This window comes from Scheffersomyces amazonensis (assembly GCF_036850825.1).
Source record: "Scheffersomyces amazonensis strain UFMG-HMD-26.3 chromosome Unknown RJT21scaffold_1, whole genome shotgun sequence".
In the NCBI taxonomy this organism is placed as follows: Eukaryota; Fungi; Ascomycota; class Pichiomycetes; order Serinales; family Debaryomycetaceae; genus Scheffersomyces; species Scheffersomyces amazonensis.
In genome coordinates, this window is record NW_027042741.1 from 1358552 (window position 1) to 1379771 (window position 21220).

The following is a 21220-nucleotide window of genomic DNA, read 5'->3' on the forward strand; positions in this document are numbered from 1 at the left end:
AAAAAAACTACTTGCGAGCCACTGCGTAAAGGTGTCGCTAAATATCCAGGCTCGCTTAACTACCAGCAATTGTCACCATAAGAAAGCCACATAAGAATATGGCACCTCAACAAGTACTGGAGAATTCCAGTGAGCATACAAGCAGTCAAATTCCTGAGTCAAATATTCAAAATTCTGATTCTTCAGGATTAAACCTTGAAGATTTCAATACCTTAACGCTTAACAATTTATTGACTATCTTATCAAAGATTTATTCTACTAACAATTTACTCATTCTAGATCCAACGTTATCACCTTTAGTAAATAGTTTAACTTCCTTTACCAAATTGAAACGTCATGGGAATTTTGAAAACTTAATTTATTTAAATCAACAACTGCAATATCAAGATCTTACAATATTTAGTAAATTTCTGAGTTTAATTATCTTAATAGAAGATAATAAACATAACTTAAATTTACTTGAACAATTACTTTTTACTAATTTAGGAATATTGAATTCAATTAATGGTTTAAAAATTAATATAATTGTTAAAAATTTAACTAATTCATTTGTATATGAATTAAATAAAATATGTAATGGATCTCATACATTTGAAAGTATATTACAATTAAATTTTTCAAATAATAATAAAATTGAAAAGATTAATAGTATAAATATTATATCTCGAGTTAAAGTTTGGAATTGGGAAGCATTACCAATATTTAATGAAGATATTTTAATAATTGATATTGATGAGAAGTATAGTGGAATTGATGAATATTTTAATGAACCTTTAAAACAAGTAAATTCTTTAGCAAATGCATTAATACAATTATTATTTATAAAGGAGAATGGAAATGAAAATTTAAACTATAGAAATATATTAAAATTAAAGAATATTTATGGGAAGGGGAATCATTCAGATTTATTAATTAAATTAATTAAAGAATCAAAAATACCTGAATATTTAAATCAAAATTTAAATAATTTAGAAATTGAATTTTATAATTCTAAACTTATAAGTAATACAGATTTAATTGTAATAGAAAGAAATCTTGATTTCTTTTCAGTATTATTAGATCAAGTTAATTATCATGGATTAATTGATAATTTATTTGATATTCAATTTAATAAAATAATTGGTTCATTACAAGATGAAAGTCAAATTAGTGATAAGATATTAAGTAATAATAATGATGAATTATATACTAATACTTTAAAAGATTTAAATTTTTCAACTTTAGGTCCATTATTAAATAAATTAGCTAAAGAAGTTCAACAAGAATTTAAGAATAATAAACAAGATGAATCAACAAATATTCAAGATATGAAGAATATTGTTTCTAAACTTGGACAATTAACTCATAAACAAGATTTAATTAAGAAACATACCAATATAAGTGAATCAATTATTAATAAATTAACTGATTTTGAAATGTTTTTACAATTTGAAAATGATTTCTTTGAAATGGAATATAATCTTCAATTATCAAAATTAAAATATTTTTTAAGTTTAAATGATAAATTTGGTTATGAAATTATTTTAAGTATAGTGATATTAATATCAATTAAGAATGATGGAATTCGAGAACGAGATTTTGATTGGATAAATCAATCAATAATTAATAATTATGGTTTAAAAGTTGCCATGTCTCTTGAACGATTTGTTCAATATAAATTAATTAGATTATTGGCTGATCAAGGTACTAACTTTTTATCAGTAATAGGATTAAGTGGTAATACAACAACTGCAACTCAACATGTTGTAGTTGATAATAATGAAGATACATCAACTCAATTAGGAATTACTGGAGCTCAAGATACTTATAAAAATAATTTTACTTTAATAGATAAATTTTGGAATTTGCATCCAAATCAAGAAGATGAATTAGAATCTTCTCAACCTATAGGAATTGAAGATAAAGTATCATTAATTGATATTTATCCTCATCCATCATTTACATTACCATCAAATATGGTTCCATTAACTTTCAGATTAATAGAATCTTTATATTATAGAGATTTTTTAACTTATAAACCAATTAATAATGTGAAAAAGAGACCTAATTGGGATAATTTAGGAGTAGGAAGTATGTTTAAGGGTAAAGTTATTGATATTAATATTGATGATAAGCTGGATAAGCGGACCACTTCAACAATAACAGCAAATAATAATAACAACAACAATAATAATTCTAATTCTACTTCTACTTCTACCCCTTCAAAAACAAGTTCAAGTTCAGTATCTTTAGTAAACAAATCATTAGAGTATATAGTAATAGTTTTCATTGGAGGTATAACTAGAAGTGAAATGTCGTGTTTAAAGTACTTACAACAAAAATTGATTAAAAATGGTAAAAACAAGAGAATTATTGTTTTAACCAATGGTATAATCAATCGGAAGAAATTAATCAATTTTTTTATTGATTGATTCTGAATCAGGACCTGTATATTTGGATAATAGTAAAAGTAAAAGTAATAGTAATAGTTAAAGAATATAAAATATAGAATATTACGATTTCCTTTTTGATTTGAAATGCAATTGTTAATGAATTAAACAAAAATAGTTTAAATTCATTGAGGGTTGATTATCAATATTTGGACTGTCAGTGGGATTATTCTATAATTCCACAAGGATGACCACAATGTTATGAATAGGTTAAGTTTTGATAGGAATAGGAATAGGAAAAGGAAAAGGAAAAGGAATAATATAATAATATGAAACATAAACATAAACATAAATTGGAATAAGTATATGATTGAAAAGAATAGGACTAGGAAGGAATTATGACATTAGTGGATGAAGATATCCATCATTAGGGGAAAGACAAAATAAAATAAAAGAAAGTCAGTTATCAATTATCAATTACTTTAAATAGCATCTTCAGCTTCCTTTTGAGCCTTTAACTTAGCATAATAAGCTTCTCTCTTAGCAACAATAGGTTTATGTTCTAAATACCAATAAGCAGTTGCCAATACAAATCCACAACCAAAACCAATGGTAATGTCAGTAAAGATTTTTCTTCTTAAAGTACCGGTAATTGGAGCAATGGCCATAATGAATAATAATTAGTTCTTAGTTCTTAGTTTTTAGCTCTTAGCTCTTAGTTATAATTAGTTTATATATGTATTGAAACTAAATAAATATCAATTGCAATACTAATAAATAATGGTTAATCTATTGGAATTGGAATTAGTATAGCTTGCCCTTCCTTCGCTATTTGTATAGTGAGAAAAAAAAAATACACCCACCACGAAACTGAGCTGATTTTTTCTTAACCAATAAAATTCTATTGGTTGCCAAAGTGCAGGGCCATTTTTCAGTAGGCTATAGGGAGACAGAGAAAAAAACATCTAACCAGTCCCCGGTAAGTGTATATATATTACTGTTACTTTTACTTTTACTTTTACTGTTAATTATTACTACTACTTAATAATACTAGTATACAAACATATATATCATGTTTACCAGACCAGGATTAAATTTACTTAACAAAAGAGTATTTGCTCAACAACAAAGAGGATTTAAACAATCTTCAATGGTGATGAACCAAATCTTTGGTACTCCAGCATCAGGTGTTTACTCCAATATACCATTCAAAGTTAAGACTAAATATGTCCCATTCAGACTTGCTTATTGGGGAATCTTAACTACTTTCTTCTTTTTCCCATTCTTAACTTCAGGTTGGCAAATGTATAAGGCTGGTGACTTTGATAAGAAGGAAGAATAAATGTTGAACTATTGATTGAATTGATTGATTTAATTTTTTTTATATTATGATAATCCACTAACCGTATACGACAATTCCACTCCATTCTTATTATTTTAACAGGCACAGGTCTACTCGACCATTTTCAATCCATTGCATAGCTGATAGTTCTTTTTTAATTTTTCATTTATTTCCCGTCTCGATGACTTACCATCAATCTATTCCGTATTCCGTATTCCATACCAAAGGTTACTCCAACTATATAGCTTAGTAGTTACTATGTATGAAAATATACCTGTCTACGAAATTTTTGATTAATTATTATTATTATGTAATTATTATTATTATTATTATTACCTAATTCTATTTATGTTTATCTTCATCTATATCTATAAATTCAAATATTAAATCTGACTCTTTTACTTGGACCTTGAGAATTACCACCATTATATGATTTTAAACTAGATTTAAGTATTATTGGTGAATTATTATTAGAATCATTTACTCGAGAAAATGTTGAACTACCAGAAATTGAACCAGCAACATTGGGATTAGTTCTTAATCTATTACTAAATGTAGATAATGTAAGCGAAGTTGACCGAAGAAATGTTGGTCGAATAGGTGCTTCTGTACTTTTTAATTTTCTATAATCATGGAAATTTGTTCTTTGAATTAATGGTCGTTGTTGATTTTCAGTTTCTTCTGTATCGACTTGATCAATGCTTCTCTTCAAAGTATTCGTACTTGATGTATGTATAGCAATATTGCCATTACCTGGACTCAATCTATTTGGACTCTTTCTACCAGTTGGATTAAAATCCTCATCTATACTTCTGGTAGATAATGAAACAGTATGAGGTATAGGTGCAGATAATGCAGGAGGGGGAGGTGGAGGTGGAGGTGGAAGAGGTGGAAGAGTAGTTCGTTTCACTTGAGGTGGTGGAGATTCACTCGAAGTTTCAGAACTAACAATATTCTCATCAGTCTCCTGTTTCAAATGATGAAGAGGAGGAGTTGGAGGACGATTAAGAACATTTTTAAATCCAGTAATTATAACTTCATCTTCATTTTCATGGTCTTCTTCTTCTTCTTCAGGATAGAACTTTAAACCAGCAATAAGTTTATTATGTTCATCTTCATCCATTACATTGTCATCATCATCAACTACTTCATCCAGAATTTCATCAGTTTGGCCACTTCTTACGACGGCCATAGATTCAGGAGCAATTGATGAAGCATCTGTAGTTACAGATGATGTATCAGTACCTACAGAACTATCACTACCACTTGATGGCGGAGGAGGAGGAGGAGGAGGAGGAGGAGGTGGTGGTGGTGGAGGAGGAGATGGTAATATAGCAAGCATTGGAGCGGGAGCTGGAGCAAGAGCAGGAGCTGGAGCTCGATTTAAAGATTCCTCTCTTTTATCATTAGATGATTGACTGGAGCCAGTTGAAAGTAAAGATTTACTGAAATCCAAAGATAAGGATAAATTCGATGAATCATCATCAAATATTGAGCCACCCAATTTAATTTTATCATCATTGCTAACTTTATGAAGTAATTCTTCATGTTTTGTATAAGAACTTAAGAAAGAGTTTGGGGGAATACTACCAAATCCAAGACTTTGTGATAAACTTTGAATTGGAGCTGGAGTTGATGATATTGTACTTAATTGATTATTATAATTATTATTATTAGCATGATCAATTGCTTCATTAAGAATATTAGTAAGATAATGACTTGATTTATTAACCACTTCCTCTTCACGAGGATGTAATAATTCAAAATCAGATTGTGAAAATTCTTCCTTTATTATTGAAGGTCTTTGAACAATTTCTTTTCCAAAATTCTTAAGAAATGCATAAAAATCATCAGTCTTGGTAATTCTTGAAGTAACTTTAGTAAAGAAAAATTTATTAGGAGTATAATCAAGATGAACTCTTTCTCTTTCATAATAATCTTCCCTCTTTTGTTTAAGTTGTAATTTCTTTAATTTTCTTGCTTCTTTCTCTAATTTAACATCAATCTTTCGATTAAAATTTTCAACAAATCGATAAATTTGATGATATTGACTATCTAAAATAGCTCTTATTCTCATAGCATTTTCATGAAATTTAATTACTTGATTAAATAATTCTGTATTTTTAACAATTCCTATATCTAATTCTTTACAATCTCCTCCCATTAATTCTTCATCTTCATCTTTATCAATTCCTGGTACTGATAAACCATTTAAAGTTGAATAATCAATAACTGATTTTATTAAATCTATATTATTTTGATTTATTTGAGAAATAATTTCATTTCTTGATTTTCTATTATAATTTAGAAATTGTTTACCACTTTCAGGTAAAAATCTTTCATCTTTAACTGTTAATTTATCGATTCTTAATACATATTGCATTAATTCTCTACCTTCATGAAGTAATTGATTAGGAGTTATAGTATCTGGTAACATACTTAAATCTACATCTGTTCTAGGAATTGATGCAGTAGTAGTTGGAGGTGGAGGTGGTTGTTGCTGCTGCTGCTGCTGTTGTTGTAAATTAGGTTGAATTGGACCTTCTGTTGGTAATTGATTTATATTAGGTATGTTTGTTGTAGGTGGAGTATTTCTTATCTTATTAATATTTAAAAGAAATGTTGATATCTTATTCAATACTAATTTTGGAAAAAATGGATTACCAATTGGTGTTACACTATCTGTTTGCCAATGTTTAAATAACAGTTCAAGATCTTTTCTTACTGAATCTTTTGAAACTTGATAACTAATTTTAAATAAATTTGCAATATGAACTGCTAATAAATGTGTATAAGGATTTCCCACACTTTTACATATTGAATCAATTAAATACATAGATAAGAGAACATATAATGGTTTTCTTTCAATTCTTTCCTTTATAAGTTGTACAATTTCTCTTGCATATTGTTGATACTCTAATGCTTTCCTTGTAAGTGAATCTATAATAGTATACTTATTAATAGTTAAAGTATCTAATTCAGCTTCGAATTTTGAAACAAATAATTTCTTCTTCTCTTCATCTTCTTCACTAGGCTTAGGTACCAGTTCCGACGATGTTAATACTTCACTCATGATTATTTCAACCTAATTAGATCGGGATTAACTATATCTGTAAACACTGTATAAAGAACTAGTAGGACTTTGCACTATATGCAGTACCGACACAAACCCGTATTTGGCTGAAAAAAAATTATATTATTACAGAGATTCTTCTTTTTTTTTCTTTTCAATGCGTTAGTTGATCACGTGATCGGTCGTCTCCCAAATCAAATAAATATAAAAATAATAATAATAAAAATAAAAATCTTTATTGTTTATTTGGTTCGCACACGACAATCAGCGAATTGTAAAACACACACACTCTACTACAGTTGAAGTTTGTAGTTAGTGATAATGTATCTCCTATAGTTTAAGAGATAAGTGATACTGATACAAGATGAAAAGTAAGCTCTTGAAAATGAACTCGAGTTGTTTAATAACTTAGTTCACTTCAAAAACCTTCTCAACGTGTACAGTCAAGCAAAGAAATGGCTAGGTCTATTTTTTTTTTAATTCTTTATATCTTTTTTAATTTTTTTTATATTTAGACCTTTTAAACAAGCCAGTTGATTATTCTGATACTGTTGTTCTCAGTAATCAGTATAATCAACAATGTATTATAAATACTCCTATTCAAATGTGTAAGAGATTATTGTGCTGTAAGAATAAAACTGGTGCACATTTTATGGTAAGCAGGGAAATTTTGTTCCCCTTTTATAGTACGCTTATCCGCACCCTGTAGGATGTTTCAGATATTTTCCTTTTTAGTTACCATGTGGCAGTTGCAAGATCAGTTATAGAGTATATGATATTGCATGTATGTATAGGAAATGCTTGATACTAGGTTTATACCCACTGTAGATATCAAGAACCATAAAGTTTATGAATGTTGTACTATCTATTATATATCTGCAATAGTTCAAATGGTGCTTAGTCAGAGATATAATAATTAAGTTAATGACGTTATGGCTTCTTATTTATTATATTCTATTGTGACCTCACTAAAAAAATGGTAAATCAATGATATACTGATATCCATGGTTATAGTAGTTGAATTACTAATTACATGAATCGTGCAGTTAACCGCACCCCTCACATTCAGAATCTTAGCCTGGATAATTCTCAGCTTATCTCGATAATCCATGGATGAATGAAAAATAGTGAGTGATAATCCATCATAGATGATCAAAACTTCTTTATGGGCCGTTTGGTTGCAATTGTTATAGAGATTGATTGGGTGTAAAAATGTGATTCCGATATATAACCGTAGGTATGGGAGCGAAATCGGAGTTATAGGGCCGGAGCTGTCCCCCCAACTTTTTTTCTTTGCTCTATGAATCATTACTATGTCCAAAAATTTTTCAAGTATATAATCTTCTTGATATTCCGTAACTTAAGTTCTATTATATCAGATAATTCTACTAGTTTGTAAATTAGTTAGATTGCGTGAATAGACAGTAACACTATCAAAAAAATATGATTAGAGCCACTTTCTTAAACCGTTCAATTGTTCCAAATGCTCGTTCATTTTCTTCATCGAGTCTTATTCTTGACAAGATTAAAGTTAAGAACCCCATTGTAGAATTAGATGGGGATGAAATGACTAGAATTATATGGCAAAGAATCAAGGATAAATTAATTAATCCATACTTGGATATCGATTTAAAATATTATGATTTAGGTGTAGAATCAAGAGATGCAACTGATGATAAAATTACTATTGACGCAGCTAATGCCATTAAAGAATATGGAGTTGGTGTTAAATGTGCCACTATAACTCCAGATGAAGCTAGAGTTAAAGAATTTAATTTAAAGAAGATGTGGTTATCACCAAATGGTACTATTAGAAATATCTTAGGTGGTACTGTATTTAGAGAATCAATTATCATTCCAAGAGTTCCAAGATTAATTCCAGGTTGGAAAGAACCAATCGTTATTGGTAGACATGCTCATGGTGATCAATATAAAGCTACTGATTTAGTCATAACTGAACCAGGAAAGTTAGAATTAACTTTTACTCCAGCTAATGGTGGACCAGTTGAAACTAAGACTGTCTATGATTACAAAGGTTCAGGTGTTGGTTTAGCCATGTATAACACTGATGAATCAATTATAGGATTTGCTCATTCTTCATTTAAAATGGCTTTAAGTAAGAAACTTCCATTATATATGTCTACTAAAAATACCATTTTGAAAAAGTACGATGGAAGATTTAAAGATATCTTTCAAGAAATTTATGAATCTGATTATGCTAAAGAATTTGAAGCTAATGGATTATGGTATGAACATAGATTAATTGATGATATGGTTGCACAAATGATTAAATCTAAAGGTGGATTTGTTATGGCTTTAAAAAATTATGATGGTGATGTTCAATCTGATATTGTTGCTCAAGGTTTTGGATCTTTAGGTTTAATGACTTCAGTTTTAATGACTCCAGATGGAAAAGCTTTTGAATCTGAAGCTGCTCATGGTACTGTTACTAGACATTATAGACAACATCAACAAGGTAAAGAAACTTCTACCAATTCAATTGCATCTATCTTTGCTTGGACTAGAGGTATTGCTCAAAGAGGTAGACTTGATAATACCCCAGAAGTCATTGAATTTGCCAATACTCTTGAAAAGGCAACCATTGACACTGTTCAAGAAGATGGTATTATGACCAAAGATTTGGCTTTAGCTTGTGGTAAAACCGAAAGATCTGCTTATGTTACCACTACTGAATTCTTAGATGCTGTTGCTGATAAGTTAAAGAGTCAAGTTAAAGTTTAAAAAATTACAGAGTAAACTTTGAAAGTTGAAGTCCTATTGAAGGGACACAATTGCTTAATCTTTAATTCTATACAATTTATTCTTTCTTATACATACGATTTACTTTGATCAAGATCAGAGTTTTCAATATATATTAATAGCAGAAATGAAATGCTTTACGTTTTAAATTTAATTTATACAGGATGTATGTGCTGAAAATTACCGTCTAGAATTTTGAACATTCGATGACTAAAGGACAATAGGGGAACATGTGTGCTCATAATTACCGCGAATATTTTGTTGAATTTAGCGTGGCTTGGGACGGCCATAATAAGCCGGTTACCGTTTCCTTACCACTACGGCTATAGCCAATAAAACTTTTCTATATTAATTTCACCTCAAATCACAATAACAAAGTAACACCACTCTTAAGCATATTGGTTGGTGACAATTAAGATACTATTTCTATACAATTTGTCAGCTTCCATATCATTTCTTCTGTAACTCACTGTCTTGTAACTTGAAACCACTGGTCGTATTCTTGGCATCCGAGATTTAAAATTTTCCGGACTTTAACCATTTAGGTAATTAAGTTTCTTTTTAGTTCCATTAAATGCGCTATCATTATTAAGGACTATGTGGTTCCACTAAATTCTATTAGTTTTGCAATCTTCGTGGGGGGATTTGCGACTGCGATATTTCCGACTATATAGCGCGACTCTCATTAATAATCAATAAACTAAACTATAAAGTCGATTAGATCTGTCCCCCAAAAATTTGAAATATATTGAAATAAACTATTAATTTCTATACTTTAACCATTTAATTTTTCATCAACCATTACAATGACTGCATCTACTTCAACTACCCCTTCATCAAATTATAGAGTTAATGCTGCACCAGCTGTAGATTATTATACTCCTGAACAATTAGTTGTTCCAGGTACCTTTATCCCCCAAAAGGATGGAGAAGTTGCACCAAAGATTTTTCAACCATTGAAAATTAGGGGTATTACTTTACCAAATAGAATCGGAGTTTCTCCAATGTGTCAATATTCAGCTAATGCTGAATTTGAACCAACTCCTTATCATTTAATTCATTATGGTCAATTAGCTTTAAGAGGTCCGGGTATTACTATAGTTGAAGCCACATCTGTTTCAAAATATGGTGGACTTTCTCCACAAGATTTAGCAATTTATACTGATGCACAAGCTAAAGCTTTTAAACCTCTTGTTGACTTTGCTCATGCTCAACGTCATTTAATTGCTATTCAAATTGGTCATGGTGGTAGAAAAGCCAGTGGTCAACCATTATATGTTCATCTTGAACAAGTTGCTGATGAATCTGTTGGTGGATGGCCCGATAAAATTGTTGCTCCATCAGCTCTTCCATTTAGACCTCATGGAAATTTACCAATTCCAAGAGCTTTAACTATTCCAGAAATTAAGCAAATTATTGAAGATTTTGGTGATGCTGCTAAAAGAGCCGTTGAAATTAGTGGATTTGATGCTATTGAAATTCATGGTGCTCATGGTTATCTTATTTCTGAATTCCTTAGTTCTACTTCAAATAAAAGAACTGATGAATACGGTGGATCTTTTGAAAATAGAATTAAATTTTTATTGGAAGTTATTGACAATATCAGATCAAAGATTTCTGAATCAGTTCCTTTATTCTTAAGATTTTCTGCCAATGAAAATACTGACGCTGAAGGTGCTTGGACTATTGATGATTCTATTAAATTAGCAAAGATTGTTGTTGAAAAAGGTGTAGATTTACTTGATATTTCTTCCGGAGGTAACCATCACAAACAAGCAGCTAGATCAAGTTTCGGTAAAAGTGATGTCCCAATCCATGAACCATATTCAAGAGCTATTAAGGCAGCCGTTGGTGATAAAGCTATTGTCTCTTGTGTTGGTGGTTTGCATGCCGACCCTGCTAGGGTTAATGAATTCATTGAAAATGGCTCATTCGATGTTGCTTTAGTTGGTAAAGGATTCTTAAAGAACCCTGGTTTAGTATGGGAATTTGCTGATAAGTTAGATGTAAGAGTCGCACAAGCAAGACAATATGAATGGGGTTTCTATCCTGCTAGAGAAGGTATTTACGAGTTAATCAAAAGAACCGAAGAATTCGAAGATAAAGACTAGATTAATTATGTACTCTAATTTTTTCATAATAATAGATCTTTGTTTAAGTGAAATACAAATAGTGTTAATGATTTAAAAAAATAGTAAATAAAATATTAAAATAGTAAACAAATGGTCATAACTCCGGTGATGAATTATATCTTACATGAAATAAATTCAGGCCACTACACTTTCCCATCTCTGCAGTAAATGTGTGAATATTTCAATTAATATTATCCTACAGATACGAAAAAGTAATTGTCAATTAAAGTATACGATCAGTATATCACAGCTCCAAAGGGCCGGGGTTTGTAAACGGTCGTTGCATAGTAGAGTGCTCTCTTGGACTTAAACGAACAGCAAGAGAAGTCTGGCAGATTATCTGTTGCACAGAGGACAGAATTAACATAAGGTACACGATCAGCGGTTAAAAAAATTCGATGTACCACATAAGTTCCCCCTCAGATTGATACAGAACCTTTATTTCTAGTGAGATTTAAGCAGATTCGACCTTACTCAAAAGTGGGTCATATAAAATAATAAATCCTCGAGCTCAAGTAGTATTATTATTTGCGGTAGATCTCGGAGTCAAATCCCACAACTGCGTGAAATAATCGTTGAGTAAATTGAAGACGGAATTGATGCACTTATTTAATAACTAATAAAATAACGAAACAATGATTTTTATCCAGAAAAAATAAATATTTATTGTAAATTATAATAGCTCTGTAATAACAATAGCTTACGATTCAATTTTGCGGAGGCTAGAATTGTCAGTCACGATATTACAAAATGTGGTATTGAGAGTTCAGTTAACTGCTATTTATTAGATAATTTTCTCTTTCTTGCAAGAGTGTAACATGGGTGTATATATCTGCAATGGTTTTGTATATGTTCATTGTTCTTGGACTCTCGTTCCCATTTGAGGTTAAATTATGTGCATAGAAGGATTAGGACAAAATAATTTATTTTTTGTCTTTGACGGAAAAGGCTGAAAAATAAATCCCATATACACTGTTGTTTACCAATTACAATTCAAAAAATAAACAAAATGGATTAGTATAAGCAAAATGGAGTCAGAAGCGTTAATATATATTTATCGCGTGAATATATTAAATAGAAATCAAAGGCTTATTTATCCGAGTTTATGCAATTCCTCGAGAACTTAAATATTTTGTTATTTAACCCCTTGTATTCTAATACGCCTCGTATTATTTGCTAAAAAGATGATCAAATTATCAAGGTCTGACAGAGTTTTATGGGGGGAGCAAAATAGTCATGAAATGAACAATAGACAGAGTTATCCATCATCCAATTACTTCATCTATTAAAGAGGTATTTCTATTAAATCAAATGCATTTGGTAAAGCTTTTCGGTAGAAGGATTATTTGTTTTAAGTTCGCCTGATTTGAAATTGACAATACTCTCAGAATCTCATAATGATATCATTCTCGAAAATGCAAGAGCTCATCACAAACCTTAATTTGAATTTTGATTAACTAAAAATATGTGATGTGCTTTTAATTATGTAATCATAAATACACTTTTTCGTTTCATATAATCATAGCCTAAATAGGTTAAATTGATTTGATGATAAGTAAAAGTTCCTTCTCTTGAAAGAGTAATTGTAGATCGTTTTGATTTCGGGGGATGAAGTGACTGCTAACTTAATCCTTTGGTTCCATATGTGTCTAGAACAGATAACTACTGTCTTTAAATAATATCTACAAGCAAAATATATAGCATAACTATAAAACCATAAATATTAATTATCATGCAAGCTGTATGTATAATAATCGAGGGGCAAGTGGTTTTAACACCTTTTACACTTTAAGATCCATTATATCATAAAATGGAATTTGTAAATTCTAAGAATCAACAAAACGCAAATCTGCAAATCTTCAGTTATCTTTAGAAACCTTGGAGATTTAACGACCCCGAAATATAGTCAACTCCTCATGGTACTACTTTTAGTATTAATCCAAGTTCTCTCTCCAAGAATTGTATTTAGTTTTCTCATACAGATTGATGATTCTTACATTAGTATAACTACAACTACACAATAAAACTTCTCTCAATTGCTGTGTTGTGAACAATGATACTATACACATTTCTGCTTCTACAAATCTCTGAATGATACTTAAAAATAACCATAAGCCTAAAATGCAGAAGCAAGTAAAAAAAAAAAAAATAAAAAATAGTGGGATTCACCCCCCTTTTCGAATGCAACCAGGATGTGCAAATGAAATAGAGCTAGAACATTTCTTATAAATGAATATGACTTTATTATATGTAGTATAATGTGATGTAAGTGGCTGTAATGCATACAATATATATAAATATAAATATACCTGTAGATCTGTTCTTTGTTTATTGATTCGAGTTGATTTGCTTGTTATCCTTTCAATCTGATCAAAAGAGTGTAAATAGAATATATAGTTAAGCTTTAGATTATCATTCTACTCCATACTTAATGGTCGATCAATTCTAACAAATAACATATCATTTACTAAAAGACTCAGTAGAATTTGATAATTTACGAAGCCATTTATTCCTTGTCTTATCTATGGGAAGTTTCAGTTCAAATCTGACAGTAAACTGCTATAGCTCATAACCCTTACAACACGCTTCTTAAACACGTTCAGGATATAAAATATCTCCTGTAATTCGAATAGCTGGTTTCAGATTTGGAATCTAAACTATATCTACACCAGAGCCAATAAGTAAAATTATCTGATACTTGATTGATAACTTAAGACTTGGAGTTGACATACTGGGTTGCAGGTTTCCCCAGAATTTAGCGACAAAAGTATACTCACAATGATTCCAAATCAGTACTATTATAATCCTGTTACAAGTCCCTCGACACCACAAATTTCAGTGAAACCCCTATCACCTTCATCCATAACTCCAACATTTACACCTCGACATGCACAATTCATGCTTCCGACATACACTCCAGGAACAGTCGAATTTGTCCCAAACCATAATCATCAAAAGAACTTTCAGCGTAATTTCAATTATTTAAACAGTGTACCGAACACAATTTTTTCGGTAAATTCACCGTACGGAAGACACTATTTACCATCAGTAAAATCGTCAGTAGGTCCATTCACTCCCTGTAACAGTCAACAACAATATTATCAAACGCAACCATACATTGACAAACCACCAATATTAAATAATCAACACGGTAGAATTGCATCAAGAATTCCAGTCACCATACCCAAAGATTTCAGTGAGGGAATATATCGCAATTTTATTGCAACCAGTCCTTCGCAGTCATTTAAGGGCCGCTACTTTATCCCTGAAACATCCCACCAAACCCAGTCATATATCAATCAATCATCACCAGTATATCCGTTTTATAGAACATATTCTACAGGTGAATCAGCACCAATAACTTATGAATACCCACTTCAAATTGACAATAGTTACAAGGGAAATCAGACTCGAACGTCCAACCGAATTTACAGCCAAAGTCAGACACTCCTGTCAGAACAACTAGCCACCATTTTACCAATACAATCTAAATTTATACATCACCAGAAACCCATTTCTTTACCAAGTTTAAAAGTATACAGTATGAACTCAGGCGCTAGTATGAATATGGCTGGATCTCCAACACAGAGACCGGGCACGTTGAGAAAGTCGTCAATTAAAGGTAAAGCGCCATTAGGAAGAATAGACCAACCAGTTAACAAGCCAGTTCATTCGAATGCAAATTCACAGTTTAAGAGGGAAAGAGAAAGCAGAGCGATTAATAAGGGTAATCCACAGTATATTGGACATAGTACGGGATCAAGTCCCAACACAAGAACAATTATATCTGAAAGCAGTATTCATTATCCGATTCACAAACTATCAATTGATTTACCAGAAGAATTATCAACTGAATTGAAAACAGATATATATTCTCAAATAAAAATACGGAAATATTCTGCTTCAGCAATTGACCTTACAAGAAGTTATTTAACAGTTTATGAATATCAAGTGGATGATCATTGGGTAATTTGGGATTATGAAACTGGATTTGTGCATTTAACTGGAATTTGGAAGGCGGCATTGGTTGCCTTAAATGCTAATGGAAGAAATGCATTTGGAACTTCCTCCTCGAATACGAAGGCTGATATTGCAAAGCTTTTAGAATCTTGTCCCAGAAAGTATCACCCATATATCAAAAGGAAAAGAGGTGGATTTTTAAAGATTCAAGGTACTTGGATGCCTTATAACTTGTGTCGATTTTTAGCCAAAAAGTTTTGTTATTATATCAGATACAAATTAATTCCAATTTTTGGTGAAGATTTTCCCAGTTATTGTTTAGCTCCAACTGATCGTGGTTTTGGGCAATTAAAGCTTCCACCTGGGGAATTAGAGGATGCTAATATTGAATTACCAGCTTTACCAGATGAAGTCATGGATGAAACATCAAAGGCCGTTATAAGTAAAGATAACGGCCGGAAAAGGAAATTACCTTCTGATGCTCCGATTCGTAATGTCAGACGTAATAAGTCAGATACTGATTTATTGCCAGTCAGACTGGAGATTACAGTGAAACAAGAAAAGGATAATGTCTTTGGTTCATCCAAGAGACCATTTCGTCCTTTACCTCAACCTTCTAAACTGAATAATTCTAAGAATATGGTGGCGGAACAAGAGTTGATGGAATCTCCCATTATTATTAGCAAGGAAGGTAAAAAGGATGATGATAAGGAGTCTAAGGATTTATTATTAAAACATATTAGTCCTGAGTGCAATAATGCTGATTTAACTTATAGTGAGTTAGTTGATATTGTAAATGCCTCCAGATGTCTACAGTTATTAAGTAAGACCAGTCCTTCAAATGATTATAAAGCACAGTCATCCAAGTCTGATTTATATAATGATGAGAATGATGATGGCAAGAATTATACCATTACATCTCAATATAATAAGAGTGGTATTTCAACCATATTATTTGCGGCAGGATTATCAAGAGAGGAAGATAGCCTTGATAATGAAGTCTTAGAGATTGAAGATATCCGGAATTCCTTATACAGTGATCTCAACCTTAGTGCTAGCCCATCTGATAATAGAAGATCCAGTATGAAGATTGATGACTTATTAAGCTAATTAAATTCTAGTTTTAATTAAGAACCATTCCGCTACACTGCTTATGATACATTTATGCTATTGACTATTTGTTAACTTTTCTTTTCTTTTTTTTTTCATTTACTTCACTTCAGTATCACTTGATGCTGTTTATAATTTTTGGTTTCAGTTCTCGTTGATGAGGGTGTTTATCAACATGTAGAGTTTTATTTAGGAGGGTTTTATTTTTAATTGGAATTTATGGTTTATCTGTTTCCTATAGGTTAATGATTATATATTATTTATATTATCTATTTATTATTTATTATATATCATTTATATTATTTATATTATCAGCATTTCATATTATCTCTATTATTATCTATATGTTCTATATTATAATATAGAGTTGGGTTTGCGTATTTTGCAGCCTGGTCGTGCGGATCTGCCCAAACAAGATTGCTTGGGTGGGATTGTATACAGTACATTTTGGGCGACTCGCCAATATCAGATCTAAAGTATGGTGTTGTCTCTTGTGAATCAGTACTACTACCAATAAATTTATAGTGGACCATTGACTGGTAGGTGGAATGGATTTTATTGACTTTGACTCATTTGGGGGTAATGGAGCCTCGAAGGATCAAAATTTACCCCAACCCCAACCAGCATTATCATTACCTATAACTTCTAATATTGAAAATTTAGGTAAGAGAATCTCTAGTTTTAGTTTAACGAGGAATTTATTAAAATTTGATGATTCTAGTAATGGAGAAAATAGTCATGATAATGGAAATTTAATGAATGAAACAACTGTAATTAATAAAGAAAATGAAATAGCAGAAAAGTATGCAAAATTATCAATGAATTTATTAAAAAAGGATGAAAATACATCTCATAATAATGGTATAACTTATAATAGTGATGATGAAAGAAGTGCAGGAGTTCATAATATTAAAAATTCAGAAAATCAAACTAGAACAACTTTATCAACTCGATTATCTCGAGTATTAAATGATTCATTAAGTGATTCATTAATACGAGAAATCTTTACAAATTTAGAAGATAAATTTAATGATAATGATTTAGCATTTGAAGAATTAATTGAACCAGGATTTCAAGGTTCAGTAGCTAGAAAGAAATTACGAGGTAAAATTGAAAATGAATTAATTAAAAATCAAAGTCTTGTTCTTAAAGAATATCAACCAATAATAAGACAATTAAGAATAATTGAAGATAGATTAAATAAAGTAAACACATTAAATAAAATTACCAATGAAAAGATTAATAAAAATTATAAATTCTCCAATGAATTTAATCATCAAGTAAATGAATTAAATGAATCCAAAAAATTACTTAGTTTAAAGAAAAATTTATTAATTGCATTTAAAGATCAATTTACTTTAAATGAATATGAAGAATATGTTTTAACTACTGGAGAAATAAATGATGAATTCTTTCAAACTTTAAGAAAGGCAGAATCTATAAATGAAAAATGTTCAATTTTATTATCTATTGATAATCCTCAATTAGGTTTAAAAGTTATGTCAAAGAGTAATCAAATAATTAATAAATCATTAGAAAGAATAATTTCATTTTCAAATAGAACTTTGAATAATTTATATTCATTATCTAGATCAAGATTATCAACTTTACATAAATGTCTTAGATATCTTAAGAATAAATTAAATTATTTTTCATCAATAGTTAATACATTTACTGAACAAAGATCAAAAGTTCTTATTGATGAATTTTTAAATCAAGTTCAAGGGAATTTAGATAATGGAAGTCTGATTAGTGCACCATCTGGTAAAAGTCAAAGATCATCATCTATTTCAAGTGATCATTCAAATTCACGTCCAATATTTATATCTGCTCATGATCCAATTCGATTTATTGGAGATTTAATGGCTTATGTTCATTCTATTGTAGTTAATGAATCAGAAACTATTTCAAGTATTTTTACATTAGAAGTACCTGAAAGTGATGAAGAAGTTAAAGAATTTAAGAATATTGTTGATGATATAATAGATAAAATTCTTAAAGCATTATCTAGACCAATTAAAACAAGAATAGATCAAATTATAGCATCTCAAACAAGATTATCTTTATTATATTCTATCTATAATTTAGTAGAATTATATGCTTTAATGTTTACAAAACAACTTCCAAACAATAGTGAACTTTTATTAACTGTTAAACAATTAGTTTATTCATCTCAAGATAGATTTAAAACCATTATATCAAATAGATTAGCTACTATTAAATCAAGTAATCTGGCTAAATTAGATTTAAATCTTGATTTACAACCTCCAGAATGGATTGTGGAATTTTATTCTGATATTCTACCTATAATTGATCAAATGACAACTGATACAATATTTAATTTATCAAAATCCGATCATCAAGAATTCCTGACATTAATTGTTAATAAACCAATTGAAATATTTTATGAACATATAAAGGAAAATAATTTAATTGAAGATAAAAGAGATAATATAATTATAAAATTAAATTTTCTTGATTTAACATTATCAAAAATTATGCCTATAACACTTTTAAATGATAAAGCTATTGAAGTTAATGAAATTATTAATGAATTAGTAATTGAATTAACTCAAGTTCAATTAGATGTTTTATTAAATAATTGTAATCTTTATGATTATTATAATATAGTCCAAATGATTTGTCCAATAACTGATGATTTCTTTGATGTATCTATTTATGAACCTATAAAAGAAAATAAATTATATAATAAAGAAGATATTGTTAAATTGAATGATATAATTCAAGAATTCATTCCAAATGCATTAATTGATGTTCAACAATCATTAATGAAATTAAATTCTCCAATGATTGTTACTGATGTCATAACTAATTCTTCATTAACATTTGTAAAGTTCTATGAAAAATTCAATTTAATTAATTTAGAATACTTACAACAAACCTTTACTTGGAATTCACTTGAGTTGGCTACATTATTAGGAGTTGAAGAAGAATTCTTTCAACAAGATCGTTTAGACTCATTAAGTCCAAGTGTATAGTTTTATTTAAATGTACAAGTACCTATATTACCTATATTTACCTATATAACCTTTGAATGATCCGGTACATTCCCTCTACCATAACCATCCTTAGAATAATAATCCATAGGATAATACTTCTCATTCCATTTAGTATCCTTTTCCAACATTACCATAGCTTCATAAGGTGTTAATAAAGGTTTACTAAATGCATACCCCCAATCAATTGAAAGTCTAGGACATGCTACTTGAACGAATGCATCAATATCATCAAATTTCGATAACTTTTGTGGAAAGATTTCACTTAAAATTATCTTAACTACTTTAACTCCTCTTTCAGAAAGATTCTTTTCAAGAGTATCTAAAGTTATTGGATTACCTTGTCTACCTAAAGCTCCTAAAATTAATCCTACTTTTTTAGCTTTAGATGCAATCTTAATAGCATCTTCTCTTACTTGAATCATTTCCTTTTGATCATAATATTCTTTAGTAAATTTTCTTGAATATGGATCATACCTATAAGCCGGTATTTCTGGATTATGAATCATTGAACTTTCAAGATGAAATCTTCCATCTCCTATATATATCATTCCTTGAATTTGATTTTTATCTAATCGAGCAGATGTACAACCTAGTACTTCACCCTTTGATAAAGGTCTTGTTTGAGGAGGTATTAAATATATTGGTTCATCATCAGTTTCTAATTTTGCCTTAACTGAATGAATTGTTGGATTAAATTGTATAGTTCCAAATACTGCCAATTGAGTTCCCTTTTCAAAATTCAATTTTAAAGTATTAATTAAATGATTTTCATCAATATTTATAGTAACAAATATATACAAGACTTTAATTGAAGTTATATCAATTGGTACAAGACATGAATGAGCATAATGAACAATAAAATCACAATCTAATGATCTAGCTGTATAATCATCTATACAACATGCCCCATATGAAACATCTCCCATTACAACTGTTTCAACTTGACAAAATTGTTCTAAAATATCCGATATAATAAGTGAATAAATTAATAAACCTTCAGGCATTTGAAGGGCAACTCGTTTAGCTTCATGTTTTCGAATATTCCATACTGTCTTATGAAGTTCAAAATTATAATTGGATGGTAATAACCTTATGGCTTCATTCAATTCTTTATCATTTAAAATATCTTCGGGAATTTGGTTCATAACTCTACCAACATGTTTCTTTCGTGAACCACTAGCTACTAATGCACTATGAGATTCATCACTATTAACATTTTCACTTTCACCCGTTCCACCAGTTTTCTTTCCTATAAATCTTCTTCTAGTGGGTCTTCTAAGAGCCTCTGTTCCTTCAACTACAGACATTTTCTTCCCACTATTCTTAACTAGTTAGTTAGTTATCAGTATAAGTCGGTGATTTGTAAGTCGGCATTAAAAATGAAAAATGCATCGTGCGGCTCTCGCCGGCCCCACTAAAATAAATAAAAATAAATAAATAAATTTGAAAAATAT

The 21220-nt window shown here is 29.9% G+C and overlaps 9 protein-coding genes across 9 annotated transcripts; 6 read left to right on the forward strand and 3 right to left on the reverse strand. All coding sequences in view use genetic code 12, as the record gives it.

Annotated features, from left to right (window-relative positions):
* The first annotated feature begins 20 nt into the window (after positions 1-20).
* Positions 21-2631, forward strand: VPS33 (tethering complex ATP-binding subunit). The gene has a single exon (XM_064880205.1). It carries the CDS (start codon positions 99-101, stop codon positions 2409-2411), a length of 2313 nt encoding a protein of 770 aa, XP_064740973.1. The 5' UTR covers positions 21-98; the 3' UTR covers positions 2412-2631.
* Positions 2632-2851: 220 nt separating this feature from the next.
* Positions 2852-3037, reverse strand: COX9 (cytochrome c oxidase subunit VIIa; the record flags this gene model as incomplete). The annotated part of the gene is made up of 1 exon (XM_064885237.1): positions 2852-3037. One exon carries the CDS (start codon positions 3035-3037, stop codon positions 2852-2854), a length of 186 nt encoding a protein of 61 aa, XP_064740974.1.
* Positions 3038-3224: 187 nt separating this feature from the next.
* COX8 (cytochrome c oxidase subunit VIII) lies at positions 3225-4044 on the forward strand. The gene has a single exon (XM_064880637.1). The coding sequence runs from the start codon at positions 3442-3444 to the stop codon at positions 3709-3711; it is 270 nt and encodes an 89-aa protein (XP_064740975.1). The 5' UTR covers positions 3225-3441; the 3' UTR covers positions 3712-4044.
* Positions 3976-6228, reverse strand: RJT21DRAFT_117277 (uncharacterized protein). Its single transcript, XM_064880638.1, has one exon. It carries the CDS (start codon positions 6146-6148, stop codon positions 4088-4090), a length of 2061 nt encoding a protein of 686 aa, XP_064740976.1. The 5' UTR covers positions 6149-6228; the 3' UTR covers positions 3976-4087.
* A 1883-nt stretch (positions 6229-8111) lies between these two features.
* On the forward strand, positions 8112-9730 carry IDP1 (isocitrate dehydrogenase (NADP(+))). Its single transcript, XM_064880218.1, has one exon. It carries the CDS (start codon positions 8228-8230, stop codon positions 9524-9526), a length of 1299 nt encoding a protein of 432 aa, XP_064740977.1. The 5' UTR covers positions 8112-8227; the 3' UTR covers positions 9527-9730.
* A 331-nt stretch (positions 9731-10061) lies between these two features.
* Positions 10062-11758, forward strand: OYE32 (Oye32p). Its single transcript, XM_064880243.1, has one exon. It carries the CDS (start codon positions 10351-10353, stop codon positions 11653-11655), a length of 1305 nt encoding a protein of 434 aa, XP_064740978.1. The 5' UTR covers positions 10062-10350; the 3' UTR covers positions 11656-11758.
* A 3461-nt stretch (positions 11759-15219) lies between these two features.
* Positions 15220-16746, forward strand: RJT21DRAFT_4238 (uncharacterized protein; the record flags this gene model as incomplete). The annotated part of the gene is made up of 1 exon (XM_064884513.1): positions 15220-16746. The coding sequence occupies one exon, from the start codon at positions 15220-15222 to the stop codon at positions 16744-16746; it is 1527 nt and encodes a 508-aa protein (XP_064740979.1).
* A 516-nt stretch (positions 16747-17262) lies between these two features.
* Positions 17263-19745, forward strand: RJT21DRAFT_124046 (Golgi transport complex subunit; the record flags this gene model as incomplete). Its single annotated transcript, XM_064882773.1, has 1 exon — positions 17263-19745. Exon 1 carries the CDS (start codon positions 17295-17297, stop codon positions 19743-19745), a length of 2451 nt encoding a protein of 816 aa, XP_064740980.1. The 5' UTR covers positions 17263-17294.
* RJT21DRAFT_117284 (2-(3-amino-3-carboxypropyl)histidine synthase) lies at positions 19731-21129 on the reverse strand. The gene has a single exon (XM_064880639.1). The coding sequence runs from the start codon at positions 21071-21073 to the stop codon at positions 19787-19789; it is 1287 nt and encodes a 428-aa protein (XP_064740981.1). The 5' UTR covers positions 21074-21129; the 3' UTR covers positions 19731-19786.
* Positions 21130-21220: the final 91 nt, after the last annotated feature.